At 44.9% G+C, this 16,217-nt stretch overlaps 1 protein-coding gene across 1 annotated transcript in view; it reads left to right on the top strand.

Moving 5' to 3' along the window:
- ORC4 (origin recognition complex subunit 4) overlaps positions 1-1,630 on the top strand; it is a 72,639-nt gene extending 71,009 nt beyond the window's left edge. Inside the window, exon 14 of the mRNA XM_083153844.1 lies at positions 1,380-1,630. Coding sequence (XP_083009970.1) covers positions 1,380-1,562 — 183 coding nt within the window. The 3' untranslated portion in view covers positions 1,563-1,630. The remainder of the gene's footprint in view (positions 1-1,379) is intronic.
- The last annotated feature ends 14,587 nt before the right edge of the window (positions 1,631-16,217 follow it).

A 16,217-nucleotide genomic window follows, 5' to 3' on the forward strand; every position in this document is an offset into this window, starting at 1 on the left:
ATGCAGTAGGCGTCACTGACTATATTGTTCAGTGTGTATGCACAATTTCGTTCGCCTGGGCTTATTGCTGAGACCATTACGATATGGCAGGTAGAGCCCGTGGTAGAGCCCGTAGGCTAGTGTGTACGGGGCTTAAGTTGCACACTCGTACATTTAATCAAATGTTTAGGATTACTTTCCTAATTAGAATTCAACAATTACCAATTGTATGTACAATATTCACACATCTTAAAAACCCGACTGTTTGTCAATATGATATACTTGTAATTTTTTTTATTTTTTACCACACAGGTTCTCACACTCAATCCTCAGGACCCCATATAGTTAATGTTTTCCAGGTCACTTGTGGATTTATTAAAATGTGCCCGTGCTACTGTCGGGTAACCTGGAAACATGAGCTGCGTGGGGTACTGAGGGGTAGATTTATTAAAGCGGCGCTAAGAGCGCCGCTATAACACTCCCTGCTTCGCCTCATTAGCGAGGCGAAGCAGGAGGGGACACTGACAAGATCTAAGATCTTGCCGCCGAAGCGGGGGAGCGTTAACTCCCCCCTCCGGCGATACCTCCTCCAGCTGACAGCGCGTCAGTTAACACTGACGTGCTGTCTGCTTCTCCCCGGCCGGCTGGACTGCGCATGCGTGGGATCTCGCTACTCACGCGAGATCCCAGCGCAGCTCAGAGCCAGGGACAGCGCTGTCCCTGCTGTAGGCATAGGGCATCACCGCCTGCAGCTGTCGAAGTCGATAGCTGCAGGCGGCGGAACGGTCAGCGATGCTGACCGTTCATAAATTAGATATGCAGTATGCGCCCTGTACTAAAACTAGTACATGCGCTATGACGCCGTCCCCCCACCGCCGCCGTTACAGCACCTGCACAGTGTGATAGATCAGGGGAAGCGCTATCCCCTGCCATAAGGCACGGGGATAGCGCATATACCCCTGATCGTCGGATCATAAATCTACCCCTGAGAACCAATGATTTACCATGTAGACCAGGTCTGGCCAAACTGTAGCTCTCCAGCTGTTGTAAAACTATATATCCCAGCATGCCCTGCCAGTTTTAGTATATCCTAATAGAAAAACCGGTGGCAGAGCAAGCTGGGATGTGTAGTTTCACAACAGCTAGAGGACCACAGGTTGGCCAGGCCTGATGTACACTACATTGAGATATTGCATACTGAAAACCATTAGTAATTACTAAGACCACCAGCCATGCAATTTCCCATAATGATCCCAATTATTAGAGCTTAGCTGAATTCAATATTATGTTAATGAGAAACCAACTTTTATTATTGTACACCCATCCCAATACACATTATAGGCACATAATTGTGTCTTATATCCCAGGCTGCACTTACAGATGTGTGATTTTATTGACAGGCATTTGAACATTTGCACCAGTTGGAGCTGATCAAACCAATGGAAGGTCTCTCTGTTCGAACACAAAAGGAATACAGGCTCATGAAATTGCTACTTGATAATTGCCAAATATCAGAAGCTCTTCAGAAGTATCCCAATTGTCCAACAGATGTAAGACAGTGGGCCATGTCCTCGCTGAGCTGAGAAGCTTCATTTTCTTTTGTGCTATAATTGTACTTTCTAAAAAATATATATTTTTTCAAATTGCAGAAGGTTTTGTTTTTCCTCTCAATTAAACTACTCAAACTTCATTGCAGCATACCTGCTAGGCTTAAAAACAGTTGTACAATGCTTACACTACACGCTATTTTCTGGAGAGGGCATATAACAGGTGGAAAATAAATTCGGTACTTGTTCATTAGCTGGGTGCCTGGTACGCAATGTCAGAATCAGCGTAGTGTTCCCGTGGCCAGCGTAGTTAGCATAGCAGTCAGAGCCAGCGTAGTCAGTCATAAGTAGCGTAGTGTTCCCACGAGTGTCCCTGTCAGAATCAGCTTAGTGTTACTGCAGCCGAGTTGCGAGCGTCTCTGTCAGAATCAGCGTAGTGTTCCTGCTGTGATCTTTTCTCCTTTATTATTAACTAAAATCCAGTTAACACATGTTGTCCTTACTGTCTCAGGTGTATGATATGGCAGGTGTGAATGTGCTCCTGAAACACCCCCACTATCCACACCAGCCCGAAGCGTGGCGAGCGCACGCGTTACGTGTCCTCCTGACCTGTGCATACCCCCACTATCCACGTCAGCGTGGAGTTGATTTTTAAAAGTGTGGGGAGCGCAGGGAGCCACCGAGCCCGAAGCGTGGCGAGTGCATGCGGATTACTTCACATGTGTTCCGCGTCCGCTCGCCACGTTTCGGGCTCGCTGGGCTTGCCATACTTTATAAAATCAACTCCACGCCGACGTGGATAGTGGGGGTATGAACAGGTCGCGGGGACGCGTAACGCGTCCGCTCGCCACACTTCTGGCTGGTGTGGATAGTGGGGGTTTGAAAATGCCTAGTTTATTGTGCATAGGACGCACTTGCACCCGCATACCCCCCTTTATGCATGAGGTGCACGTGCTAATAATTACTGATACACAGGAGTGTCTGAGACGCACCAGAGCCATGGACGACGGGGACAGAGATGGGCTGCTAGTGTAAGTGAGATTCCTGCAGAACAAACTTACTTCAGCAGAGCAAGTACACAGGCACAAGACACAAAATGCAAGTAAACAATAAGTGAATGTCTCAACTGTCCTGCTAAAAGCAGGCAGTGGAATAACTGAACCTGGCACCAAGAGCAAGGTATACGGGACAGCAAGCTAAATCCTTCCTCTCTGTGTGGATTCCAGTAGCGCTGTGCTCTGAAAATAGCTCAGAGAACTTCTGGCATGTTGCAGGGGAGGGGCTGCAGGCTAGACACCCTCCCCCTCAGATGCTAAGCCACAGGGATCCTGCACTCCTGCCCTGCTGCTGTGCCCTGGTGGTCTAGTGAGAAGGCTCAGAGTACTGGGCCCTCACTGCATCTGCTGAATGGATCTCCTGCATGCATACTTTACCCCTCAGCGCCAGCCACAGCTTGTAGAACCCACTGGGTAGCTGTTCAGGAAGCATCCCTTGGCGGAGTACAGCAGAGGGCCGCGATGGAAGTCATTAGTCTTATGCTAGTGCTGCCATCCCGGCATTGGAGTGGAAGCACCCAGGTGGTGGTGGTGCTGCTGCTCATACAGGATACAAAATATAATGAAAAATAAAATAATGACAACGGGCTAAGTCCGAAAAAGGTGCCTGCTCCGCTTTGGCACCAAAAAAACAACAACTGGTGGGCAGGGGCCTATGGGCAGGGTTGTTAATGTCTAATTAATATCAAACCTATGGATTATAAGTGAAGTGCACAGTTTACGTACTGTGTCCGTAAACAGATTATACAAATCACCTTACAATACAAACCATATATAATGAAAAAGGGGAAAACCGATATAAATACAATCAGTCCATATACAAATACAAAGAAAAAGAACAGTTACCGTCTCACAATGCGCAGGCACTACTCGGTCCGAGTATCTGTATTCTATCCAGAGCACAGTCCAATATTGAAGATAAGAGAGTCCTTATGCTGTGCTCAACATTATATAGGGTCCAAACAAAAGGGGACAGTAAAGTTCTCCATTGGTCAAGAGGTCAGGTTTTGCTTCTCCTTGATTGGTACAGTAGAATGCACAGCTGTGTCTTTGTCCACAGGCTTCGTCATAGGTCTAAGGCTCATGCTGTGCGATTTGTTTTATCCAGATCTTTCAATTATACTGTCCTCATGGCAATGTAAAACATAAGATATGTATTTGGTCCATAACTTTTGACTGGTAAATGTTGCGCACTTTAAACAATCACCGGAGCGCTGCACATGAGAGACAGAACACACAGATGCAAAATATATCCAGGGGAGATCATGTTTTACCATTTATACTATGTGTAGCGAATTTAAACCATATAACTTTATTTTATTATTTGTGCGTGTGGGAAATGAATTTATGTGTATTATTATGGCTGCGCACAGGGTTCACATAATTATCCCTACTGGTTCCTATACTCTATTTATGTAACTCTGCGAACCAAAATGGCGGTCATACTATTCTACTGTGGGGTATACAGTATGTAACTCGACTTCGACAGTCCACCCTTTGGCAATAAAAATAAAACTCACATTTCAAAAATACCTAGAAACACAAAAATTCATAACAATAATAAAATATTTGAGGTACATGATTTTACATGACAGGGGAATTAATCATTATGCGCTATGACTAATCCTAGATCATGGATAAATGGGGAACACATTTACCTAACAATTTATTCATTGGGGACATATGAGTGGGAAATGGGGAACAACCCTTCTATGCATGGCGAGGTACCTAGTACCATTGGTAGGATGTGGGGACTTCACCTGACCTATAAGAGATGTGGGGGACATTGGACAGCAAGAAACAGATTTTGGGGACAAAAAAAAATAGAATGGGTAATTATATACAATTCCTGATATGGTATCCCTTATTGGATGATGGTTTCGATCATTTGGGTCATATAACAAACCCTTATCTTCCTAGATGTCTCTCGTCCTTAGTACACATGATTTCTGTACGTTTTATCACTACTATAACAACTCTTACCAACTTGTTCTGAGTAACGTATCATGCTTGCTTAGAGATTCTATCTCAACCTGATCTGGGTCGGTTAATACACTTTCAGAACCCTGTTCCATTTGTCCTTTAACTTGACAGCAACTAAAAACAATGTCCTTGATGTGGGAAAAATAACGTAAAACAAAAAAATAGACCCAAAAGAGAAAAATAAAACTATTGATAGTGGTCCTTCCAACCTTTTACCAGGGGTCTTTGTTACAATGTCCTTTTTGTACCTGGTATTCCTCTTGGAATAATGCCTCTAGCGATATTTCCTCTTCACTTTCAGTACAGAGACTTCCGGGTTTCTGGCCTTCTTGCAGTGGGGGGAAAGTACCCACGTCTCTCTTTCTGCGACTTTTATTGAGGTAGTGCTGGTCAAAAAGACTTGGTATGGTCCTTCTCAATGGTCCATCAAGCAACCTGTATGTGGCAACTTATGGGAAGCAACAAAATCTCCTGGTTCAAGGTTATGACCATTCTCAACAGGCATGTTAGGTGTCAACAAGTTACTTTTCCTTTGCTGCATTTTCAGTTGTTGGTTCATCTTTAATATGTATTGAAGACTCAGTTCATGGTTACATCTAAGATCCTCCTGTGGATCTATCATAACGTGTGGCTGCCAGCCAAGTAATATTTCAATGGGAACAAATTAAATGGAGCTCTGAGAGTGATTCTACTACTATACAGTACAATGGGCAGTGCCTCTGGCCATAGTAACTCTGTTTCAGCCATAACTTTACCCAGTTTGTTCTTGATAGTACCCTTTACTCTCTCCACCTTAGCGCTTGCCTAAGATTACTAGGGAGTATGGAGTTTACTGAGAATGCATAGTTATGGAACATAACTTTATAATTAAAATGAATTTAACATATTGGCTATCAGTATTTTTACCATCCTCTGATGCATACCCAAACCTGGGAGCATCTGTAGTGTATCTGTTATGATTATTACTATACTTGTGGAATTAAGTTTAAAAGCAGAAGTAGAATCCACCACCATGACTCTAGCAATACCTCTTTGATAACTATACACACTGTCCTTGCCAGCAACCAATCCCTGGTAACCCTCATTCACTATAAAAAGATGAAAACTTAAAAAAACAAAAATGACTTCTCCAGTTAGTGAGTGTATGGGAAACTTGGTCATTCATGGGAATCCTTCTTTTACACCTTGTCCACAAACCGTAGGGACACCTCTAAGGGTATCCCACGATTCTGTGGCTTGCCCACAACCCGCAGGGACACCACTAAGGATGCGCCCCCAAATCCGGGCACCTGGTCTTGGTCTGTGTGGGGGCCCTGGACAGGCCCATCATCAAATAAGTTTATTAAGTTAAAATCAAAGTCGCAATATTTATCTGCATCAGTATATTTTTCCTTCAACTGATAACACCACCGGGTCGGAAACCTTCTTGCAGTGAGACGCATGAATTCAATCGGTTTCTTTCACAGGGAAGGGTCTTGCCTTTGATCTACGAGACATTTAATTGTAAGAAATTTCTCACCATTGCATAGTCTCCAAAAAACCTTTTATTGTGTGGTGAGTGCAACCAAGTTTTCATACCCATATATTGACTTATTCCTTAGAATCCCTTTCCTGTCAAAATATGTACCTCCTATGATTTTTTTTTTTTTTTAAATAACACCCGGGACAACATATCTGAACGCAAATTTCTCAATACATTTCTTTGCCGTAAAGGATGCTGTACGTGGGACAGCTGAGATATTCTTTCTGATCAAGATAACATATCAGATACTATTTAAATATAATGAAAATTTGTACTTTCTGCATGTGAATTCAATAAATGTATTTTTAAATTTAGGAATGGACCAGTGGTAGGAGGGATGTGAGATGGTTCTATAGAAATAATTTGGTACTTATGTAATATCTGGGCTCCCGTTATTCTTATGAGACCGCGTCCGCTCGCCACGCTTCGGGCACGGTGGCTCGCTGCGCTCGCCACACTATATAAAATCAACTCCATGCGTAGTTGGATAGTAGGGGTATGAAAAAATGGGGTGCATTTAACATGGGAGCCCAGATAATACATAAGCACCAATAATTTTCCTGGCTTCATTCTGCTGCAGATGAGATTGGGACTTCATTTCTGCATAAGATGAAATCAATATACAGTATATTCCATCTCTCTCCCTACATGGGTCATCCCATGGGCAGCTTCTGCATATGCTGGGACGAGGTGTTTTGGGAGCTACTGGTCTGCCCCACCATCTTTCCAAAGGCCATTAGCCTTTTGACTGCATCCATTCATCATCCATTGGCACTTTCCTGTTAAATACAAATCTTGATGCTTTATGAACTTCTGCTGGTCAATTTAAAAAAATATATTAAATTGTATAGTGGTGTGATTCACAACAGTGGCCATCTTGTTTTAGTTACCAAGTGAAACAAGATCACTTTATGACATGTGAGCTTGACACTTAACAACCACAACATTTTGCAGGGAGTTGTGCAGCCTCAATGAGCTCCTTTACTTGCTGTGATATTAGCATATTATATCATAGCAAAATCACGATGGAAAATGAGGATCTCTAAATCCAATACTACTGCACATCAGTCATTTCTGCTGGTAGAATTCGACCCCTTTCGATTTGCATACAGGAAAAACCGATGTTCTGATGATGCGGTAGCTTCTGTTATGCAATCCACTTTAACGCACTTGGAGCATAAATCAGCTTATGTCAGGATCCTTCTGGTGGACTATAGTTCCGCATTCAATACAGTTATCCCAGTGTCACTGGTATCGAAATTATTTGACCTGGGTTTAAGCGGATTTACCTGTAACTGAATTTTACATTTCCTAACTGACAGACCACAGGTGGTTAAAATGGAGAATGCTGTATCTGAGGAAATAACAATTAAAACCGGAGTACCGCAGGGATGTGTCCTCAGTCCTTTATTATACTTACTGTTTACACTTGACGACATATCCCGTATGTGGCCATCCTGAGTCTCCTTGTTGGTGACCACTACAATCTTTGTATATGGTAGTGGCGTGTCAGAGATATCAGATCTGATGGAGAAATTTTGCTATAAATATTCATCACAATCATGTTCTAAATCCTACTACTCTCCCTCCATCCTCAGGGACTCCTAGGTTCCACAAGGTAATAAAGTAGCAGGATTTAGCATACCATACTGACAATGGTCAGGTCATGTGGCGCTGGAAGTAAAAATGCAACCATGCACTAGAAACGTGGGTACTTGTTTAATATCTGGGTGCCCAATTTTTTCATTGTATTGCATTGCATTGCATGCAATATAGTGGCATACAATTCATGCAATGCGATTTTTTATTGTAAAGACCAGATTTTTAATTGTATAGTCACCCATGGGTGATTTCATACCCACACTATCCAACTACGCATGGAGTTGATTTTATATAGCGTGGCGAGCGCAGCGAGCCCGAAGCGTGGCGAGCGGACGCAGAATACATGTAAAGTAATCCGCTGCGCTTGCCACGCCTCGGGCTCGGTGGCTCGCTGCGCTCGCCACACTATATAAAATCAACTCCATGCGTAGTTGGATAGTGGGGGTATGAAATCACCCATGGTTGACTATACAATTAAAAATCAGGTCATTAAACATGTTGGTATAGCAGATGCCACTCGGTCAAGTGCGCAACTGTAGTACCCAATGCGTCTGTGAACCCCCATGTATATGTGTTCAAACTCCCAAGGCCACTGCTTGTTGTTCATTACATTAAAGACAGATATATGATATATCTGATATATCCAGTGCTGTGGTTTCTGTCAGTGTGTATCAGAGCCTTAAATGAAGCAATGATGTTGTCAGTATATTGTACTTTGTCAGCCCTGTGTACAGTATCAATTAGATGTAATAGTAATAGAAAAAGTGTCAGTAAGAGAATCCTGTAAAGAATTTAAACACATCATTTGATCATAAACATATTGAATCAGCATTGTGGTAGCAATCATGCAACTCATTGGGGGACATAGTGGGGCTGTCAATAACACTTTGGCTTAATTGAGTCCACGTATATTGGACTGCGCTGTAAATAAATGCAATATGTACTATCTGCTATTTGATAGTAAGAAATATGCAGAGCATAAATCAATGACACTATGACTGTAATACTTCCATAAATGTAAAGTGAATTGATTTGCACAAAAAAAATAAGAATAATCACATTAGGCAGATAATCTGCAATAACAGAGTGTTGCAAATACTATGGGTATTAAATAATATGCCTTGTTGTAAAATTTGGAAAAAAATATTTCTGCCTCAGATCTTAGAAGGTATTGTGGAATCGGTGGAAGTTTTTGGCATCTTACTGAAAATACAGTAGATATGTAACCTGCATGTCAGTGGTCCATAGATGTTCAGAAACTTGTGACAGGATGAGTAATGGAAAACTCATCAAAGTACTAATTGCTAATGCCCTATGAGCATCATTCGTATCCTCTAACCCCATGAGGGTCCTCATATCGGTTATTGCCTTCTGACAGCAGTCTCTCATGGATTCCTGTTAATAATACACAATTTCAGAGGACTTCCGGTTCCGGCGCTGGAGGGACAAGCCGCACAGGCTTAGAGCTCCGTGAGCCCCAGCCTCCAACCAGCCGGACCGGACCCGATTCCCCCACAGAAACCAGCCTGACACCCCGCCAAGACCCTGCGGCACCCTCCGTCACACTCACCCTGCGGCCGAATCCCGCTCCAGCCGTCCAGCGCACTGATCACCCGGCTTCACGCCAGGCGGCTGCCATTAAACACGGCCTTTTGCGACCACGTGACCTGTCGCGCGGCGGCTGCATAGGGGTATCGTCCCCACATACAGCTCAGAAACAGCCCACAGGCGCTCCCTGCACTCAGCCCGCAGCCTCCCCCGCTACTCTCAGTGCGGAGGGAGAGATAACAAATATCCCTAGGGGTGGAAGCTTTCCAGGGCAGGAGAGGTTAAACCACATAGGAGACGCTGACAGGGGAATATCCCATAGCTGCTGCAGACTGACACGCTGCAGCATACCATCAACCTCCCAGCAGCAGATTGAGGTACATATATACCTCCCTCACCACCCTGACCTGCAACAGAATGGAGAAGACACAGTCTACTGAGGATACCCCCAGACACCGCTCATCCAGCCGTAGCAATAAAGACAAGATGGTGGCCACCCCAGCTCTACAGACGCAGAACAAACAGCCACAGACATCTGGCAGAGGGAGAAGAGGTGCTGAGATCGCAGAATCGCTGGTACTTGGCTCACAAACTGTAAGTGCTGACCCTCTCCCTGATGCGGACTCAGACACACTTGCTCCCCCCTTAGAAGACGCCAACCCACCCGCACCCCCACCCCACCATTCCCAGGAGGGCCCAATAACATATTCTGATATGGTGAAAGCCATTCAGGACTCTATCAGCCCCATAATGGAGGCTCACGCGAACAAGGTCACACAGGCGATCCAGGATATCAAGTCACAGTACAAGCAAGTCACTAAACGGCTATCCCACACCGAACAGATAGTGGGCGGTGTCTTCCAAGACGTTGCCGAACTTAAAGACAAAACAGCAGCCATGCAGAAAACGCAGTATCAGCTGCAAGCCAAAATAGTCGACTTGGAAAACCGTTCCCGTAGGAACAACTTACGGGTGGTTGGCCTGCCTGAATCCCTAAAGGGCACAGCCCTCTTTGTCTTTATACAAACCACACTCCCGGAGCTCCTGAAAATTTCAGAGGAATGCTCAGGGATGATAGTGGAAAGAGCGCACAGAATTGGCCCACAGAGATCCTCTACAGACGCCCGCCCACGACCAGTGATATTCCGCTGTCTGAATTATATTCACAAGGAGGCGCTGTGGTCTGCCTCTCGCCGCAAGAGGGACCTCACTTGGAACGATACTAGACTTTTTATATTTCAGGACTACTCCGCTGACGTGGCCAGGGCGAGAAAGGAATTCGCCCCTCTCTGCTCACGCTTGGCGAGGAGCAGTCGTAAATTCGCCCTGATGTACCCAGCTCGCCTACGTCTTTTCTCTGGATCATCATTTAAAGACTTCTCCAATGTGAGGGATGCTGAACTTTTCCTACAAGAAGAGGACAATGTAGCGGCCTCCCCGCCCCTGTTTACTCAAGACCAACCAACCGAATGAAAATATTGGCTAAGGAGATATAGTTGTCTTTGATATTCATTACTGCATTTAGTTACAAGCTAGAATTAGATACCTGTAGACCTTAATAAATCTACGTCGGGGCTGAGGTGGTGGGAGATGGGGGACAGGGGATCCCCCCCCCCCCCTCCCGCCCTCTTCCCGTCCGACACCTCTTTTGATGTTGGAAAACTCACTTTAGAATAGAAAAAGGTTTACTATGTTAGGTTTAAAATATTAGTTAGTTGTTATACTGCTCACTAATCGGGTCTGGAATGGCAGGCAATTCTCATACTGGGCCCTTACGGGAACCATAATATACCATTTATGCGAGGCAGGGGAGACCCACGGACCGCTGGCTCGGATCCTTGGGGCGACTGCCTGATCTTGCCACACATGCCATTTTCCGGAAGTTACTCAGTTACTCATTCAATTTTTGTTTGTTTATTTGTTTGTGTATGGTGTTCTGGGATGTCGGGAAGGCCCTTTACCGGCCGCCTAGCCATTGCAGAATCACTACTAATTCCCCCTTCTTCCCTCATGTTTATTCCCCCTATGTGTCAGAATCTGTCTAATGTCATATTTTCTATCCTTAGATTTCTCATGATTGCTACTAGACTACTGTGGTTCAACACAAAGCTCATCTCAAATTCCAGGACCTGTAAGTTACCAATCCTCTTGCCCAATAAATGACATCTCTCAGGGTAGGTACAATTAATGTGGGGGGCTTCCACTCCCCAGCTAAGCGAAAAAAAATATTGCTATACTTATCCAAGTTAGGCCTTGAAATAGCTTTAATACAGGAGGCCCATTTGGTCCCTGCAGAGATCTTGAAGTTAAACACCCTGGGCTGGGCTGTTCTATCCTCTGCCCCATATAACTCCAAGGCTAGAGGGGTGGTCACATTGATCAGACGTAATATCCCAGTAACTACTCATTCAGAACAAACAGATCCTGAAGGCCGCTACAGTATACTTGATGCCACTATATATAACACCCGTTACACCATAGCTAATATATACGCACCTAATGCAAACCAAAGCCAATTCTTCATCACTATAGCTGCCAAATTACTCCCTTATGCTCATCAAAATACAATCTTGGCAGGGGATTTCAATCTAGTAGCATCTGCGGTTTTAGACAGAAACACTACATCTTCTACCAGACGCACCAACCCTAAATATGGTATTCAATACCTTCTCACACAGTTACAGCTGATTGATGTATGGAGGGCATGCCACCCCATTGAGAGGGAGTATACATGCCTCTCAGCGGCGCATGGAACCCTCTCTAGAATTGATTACATTTTAATGTCCTCCTCTCTATTCCCGAAAGTAGAGGGATCAGCGTTAGAACCTATCACAATCTCAGATCATGGCGTTTGCTGGGTGGCGGTGGCGACATCTGTTGATAGAGGACCAATTAGACAATGGAGATTCCCATCCCAGTTAACAGAGACTCAATCGTTTCGTAATATGTTGGAGGCGTTCTGGATGGACTATACACATCACAACCAAGTAGTAGGGGAGACATCCCCCTCTACTTTCTGGCAAGCCTCCAAACCAGTAATAAGAGGCAACATCATATCTTACACTTCCAAACATAGAAAAGATTCCCAAAAACTTTACATGGACGCCCAGACACGCCTCACCGAGGCATACCAGAACTTTCAAACTTCCCCCACCCTATCGAATAAAACCATATATAATGAACAAAAATCCCTCTTTGATGCCCTACTGATACAACTAGAATCTAAAATCACGTTTCTCACACAGGCCAGGTTTCATAGATATGGCAACAGGTCTAATCGCCTGATGTCTAACCTATTGAGAGGCCAGCACCCTCCCTCAGCTGTTCAGGCTCTTCGCAGGGCGGATGGCAAAGTAGTCCATTCGGGACAATTAATCACTGAAACCTTACATGGCTTCTATGAGTCCCTATATTCCCCCCCCCTTGGTAGATGAGCAACACAGGACAACATTCTGGGAACCCCTCCCTCACCCCACACTGGATGTGGATGCCTCAAATACCCTAATAACGCCTATCACAGAGGAAGAGGTCCTGGCTACGATAAAGATGCTTAAGACAGGCAAATCACCGGGACCGGATGGTCTCTCAAATGAGTACTATAAATTGCTGGCCCCCAAGATTATTAAACCCCTTTCGGCCCTTTATAACACCATTCTACAAGGCACCCCCCCACCCTTATATTTTAATTCGGCCATTCTCAAAATTATACATAAACCCGGTAGAGACCCGCTCCTCCCGGGATCCTACCGCCCAATCTCACTTCTCAACACAGATTATAAAATCTTTACAAAAATTTTAGCGGACAGACTCAAATTCAAACTCCCCTCCCTGGTTCATTCAGATCAAACGGGCTTTGTATGGGGCAGGCACTCGGTCCTTAATGTACGTAAAGCCCTAATAGCCATGCAGTGGGTGGAGTCTTCGGGGACTTTAGAGCCTCATGCCCTACTCTCACTAGACGCCGAGAAGGCTTTTGACCTCGTCACATGGGACCACTTATTCTTTACTATGGAGCGGTTTGGGCTCCCGGGGGAGTTCATCCGCACAATTAAATTACTTTATTCTGGATCGTCCTCCCGGGTTTTAACTAACAATTACATGTCCAACCAGGGGCGGATCCAGGAAAAAATGACAGGGGGGGCACCATGATAAAAGAGGATTTAGGTGGGGGAGGGCCAGTGTTAGTGGTGCCAGTGTACATGCTAAGAGAGCGGCAGAGAGAGGGTGGCAATGGGATTAAAAATAGGCCCTGGCATTTAAAGTACGCAGGCCCGCCATGGCGACAAAAGTGAAGGATGTAGTTGTGCGCGCGCCGAAGGCGCGCTCTGGAAAAGGGGGTGTGGCCACTCAACAGGGGGCATGTCCTTGAGTGTAGTGTACAACACCATATACAACTTCTACACATTATGCAACAAAATACTAGACCCCATTATACTTGCCCCTTACACATGATGCCAAATGGAATGAGCCAAAATTCAAACAAGGCCACATGGATTGTGTCAAAATTCACATAATGCCACACGGATTGAGCCAAAATTTACATAATGCCAAATGGATTGAGCCAAAATTCACATAATGCCAAATGGATTGAGCCAAAATTCACATAATGCCACATGGATTGTGTCAAAATTCACATAATGCCACACGGATTGTGCCAAATTCATAAGATGCCACATGGATTGAGCCAAAATTCACATAATGCCACATGGATTGAGCCAAAATTCACATAATGCCACATGGATTTAGCCAAAATTCACATAATGCCACACGGATTGAGCCAAAATTCACATAATGCCACACAGATTAAGACAAAATTCACAATACGCTTCATAAACAGGGACATTGTCCACCAAAGGCTCGTATTAAACATTTACACCATAATGTCCATTGCACGTTAAGTTACACGGCATGGCATTATGTATTATGCCAAACACCATAATGCCTATTAAAAATTATGCTACATACAGTAAGTGCTGCTTATCTACATGCTCATTGCCAAGGGTTCCATGCTCATTGCCAGAGGTTCCATGCTCGTTGCCATGTGGGATTACATGCTCATTGCCAAAGGGGAATACATGCTCGTGGTAAATGGGGGACAGCCGCCGCCAGGCAGAAGTGATAGCCACTGACAGTGTCAGAGCCTGGCTGTATTCCGAGCACTGCAGGTCCCAGCTATTTGAAATAATACCCATTTCTCACCAGAAAAAGCATTCCCAGGTTGGCCCCTTTTACATCAGCCTAGTCTCTGCATTTTCTGGTGTGAGGGGGAGAGAAAACCACCCCTCCCCCCCTTTAACCAGTTATCTAATTTAACCGGCTATATCTTCGGAACTAACTGACCCATTTACATGAGACAAGTATCATATTGAAGAACTTTTGAGTGGGCTTTGAATGATTTTGGTCCAGTGAAACTGGAACGTTTGGTTCCAGAGTAATCTGCCCTCAAAGAATTTGAACAGCCATGAAATTACATTTCAAAAATAAAAAAAATGATTTAAAAGCAATATCTCTGGAACCGATTGACCGATAGGGGTCATCCTGGTATCATATTGAAGGCCCAGCGATTTGGAATTTAATAACATCAACTACAAGCTCCAGTTATGCCAGGGGGGGAACTGGCAGCCGTCGGAACCGGGTGGGGGTCGGAATTGACGGGTCCCATATTATCCTATGGGGAAAAAATGTTACAGCTTTACCAGGCGATATCTCTGGTTCCCGGGGGGCTAGAGACATGGAGCTGGGCTCGTTGGAAAGCTCTGGTCCTCATCTACGAAATGAATGACAGGGGGGGCACGTGCCCGGGTGCCCCCCCCCTGAATCCGCCACTGTGTCCAACCCAATACCACTGTTCAGGGGCACTAGACAGGGATGCCCCCTGTCCCCCCTCTTATTCGCACTGGCAGTTGAGCCCTTGGCGATAGCATTGAGAACCTCGAAGGACTTTGTGGGAGTGCGGATGGACTCCTCCGAGATCAAGCTGAGTCTGTTCGCAGATGATATATTATTATTTATATCCAGACCCAATACCTCCATCCCGGCCATTCAACAAATTATTCACCATTTCTCCCAATTTTCAGGATTTCGAGTAAATTATGATAAATCCCGCCTTTTACCCCTACCAGCCTCCCCCGCAATACCTACAACCTCTCACCTCACTTCACAATTTACTATCTGTCCACACACACTCAAATACTTGGGAGTTCTGATCCCTAAGAAACTAAAGGACCTATATAATGTTAATATTACTCCCTCCTTTGCATCGATTGCTAAGCTGCTGAATGGATGGATAGACCTACCACTATCTTTGGCGGGTAGAATCACGGTACTCAAAACCATAGCCTTTCCCAAGCTATCATATCTCCTGCAGATGTTGCCGCTGCAGTTCAGTAACTCGGACCTGCAGAAATTTAAGTCGCTGTACCTCAAATTCACCTGGGCAGGGAAGAAGGCTCGTATCCCATTCAATAGGCTCAAACTCAGTAAATCAGATGGTGGATTTGGCATGCCTGACATACAAGCATTCTCCCAAGCAGCACACTTCCGATACATTACAGATTGGTTCACTACTAGATCGGAATACACCATCCCCTTCTTGGAGAAACAAATTTTTAAACAATACTCCCCAGCAGCACTGTTACACGCCCCGCTAAGATTAATACCCAAATTGGTCAGAGATTCTATTCTATTCAAAGCAACTTACAGGTCCTGGAAGCAGATTAATAAGACCCTTCGCAGACGCTTTTCCTCTTCACCATTCACCACGTTTTGGGGAAACCCCCAGTTCATTCCAGGTCTAGAGAATGCGGAGTTTCTCGGCTGGAGGGACAAGGGCATTACAAATGTCCGTAAGCTATTTGACCCAGGAGGAGCACTACTCCCATTCTCCGTCATACAGGAGAAATTTGAGCTACCACACCGCCAGTTTTACATGTACCTCCAGTCGAGACACTTCGCACAATCTCAAGTGTCACCCATGGAGAG

The sequence above is a fragment of the Crinia signifera genome, chromosome 7, assembly GCF_055691185.1.
Source record: "Crinia signifera chromosome 7, ASM5569118v1, whole genome shotgun sequence".
In the NCBI taxonomy this organism is placed as follows: Eukaryota; Metazoa; Chordata; class Amphibia; order Anura; family Myobatrachidae; genus Crinia; species Crinia signifera.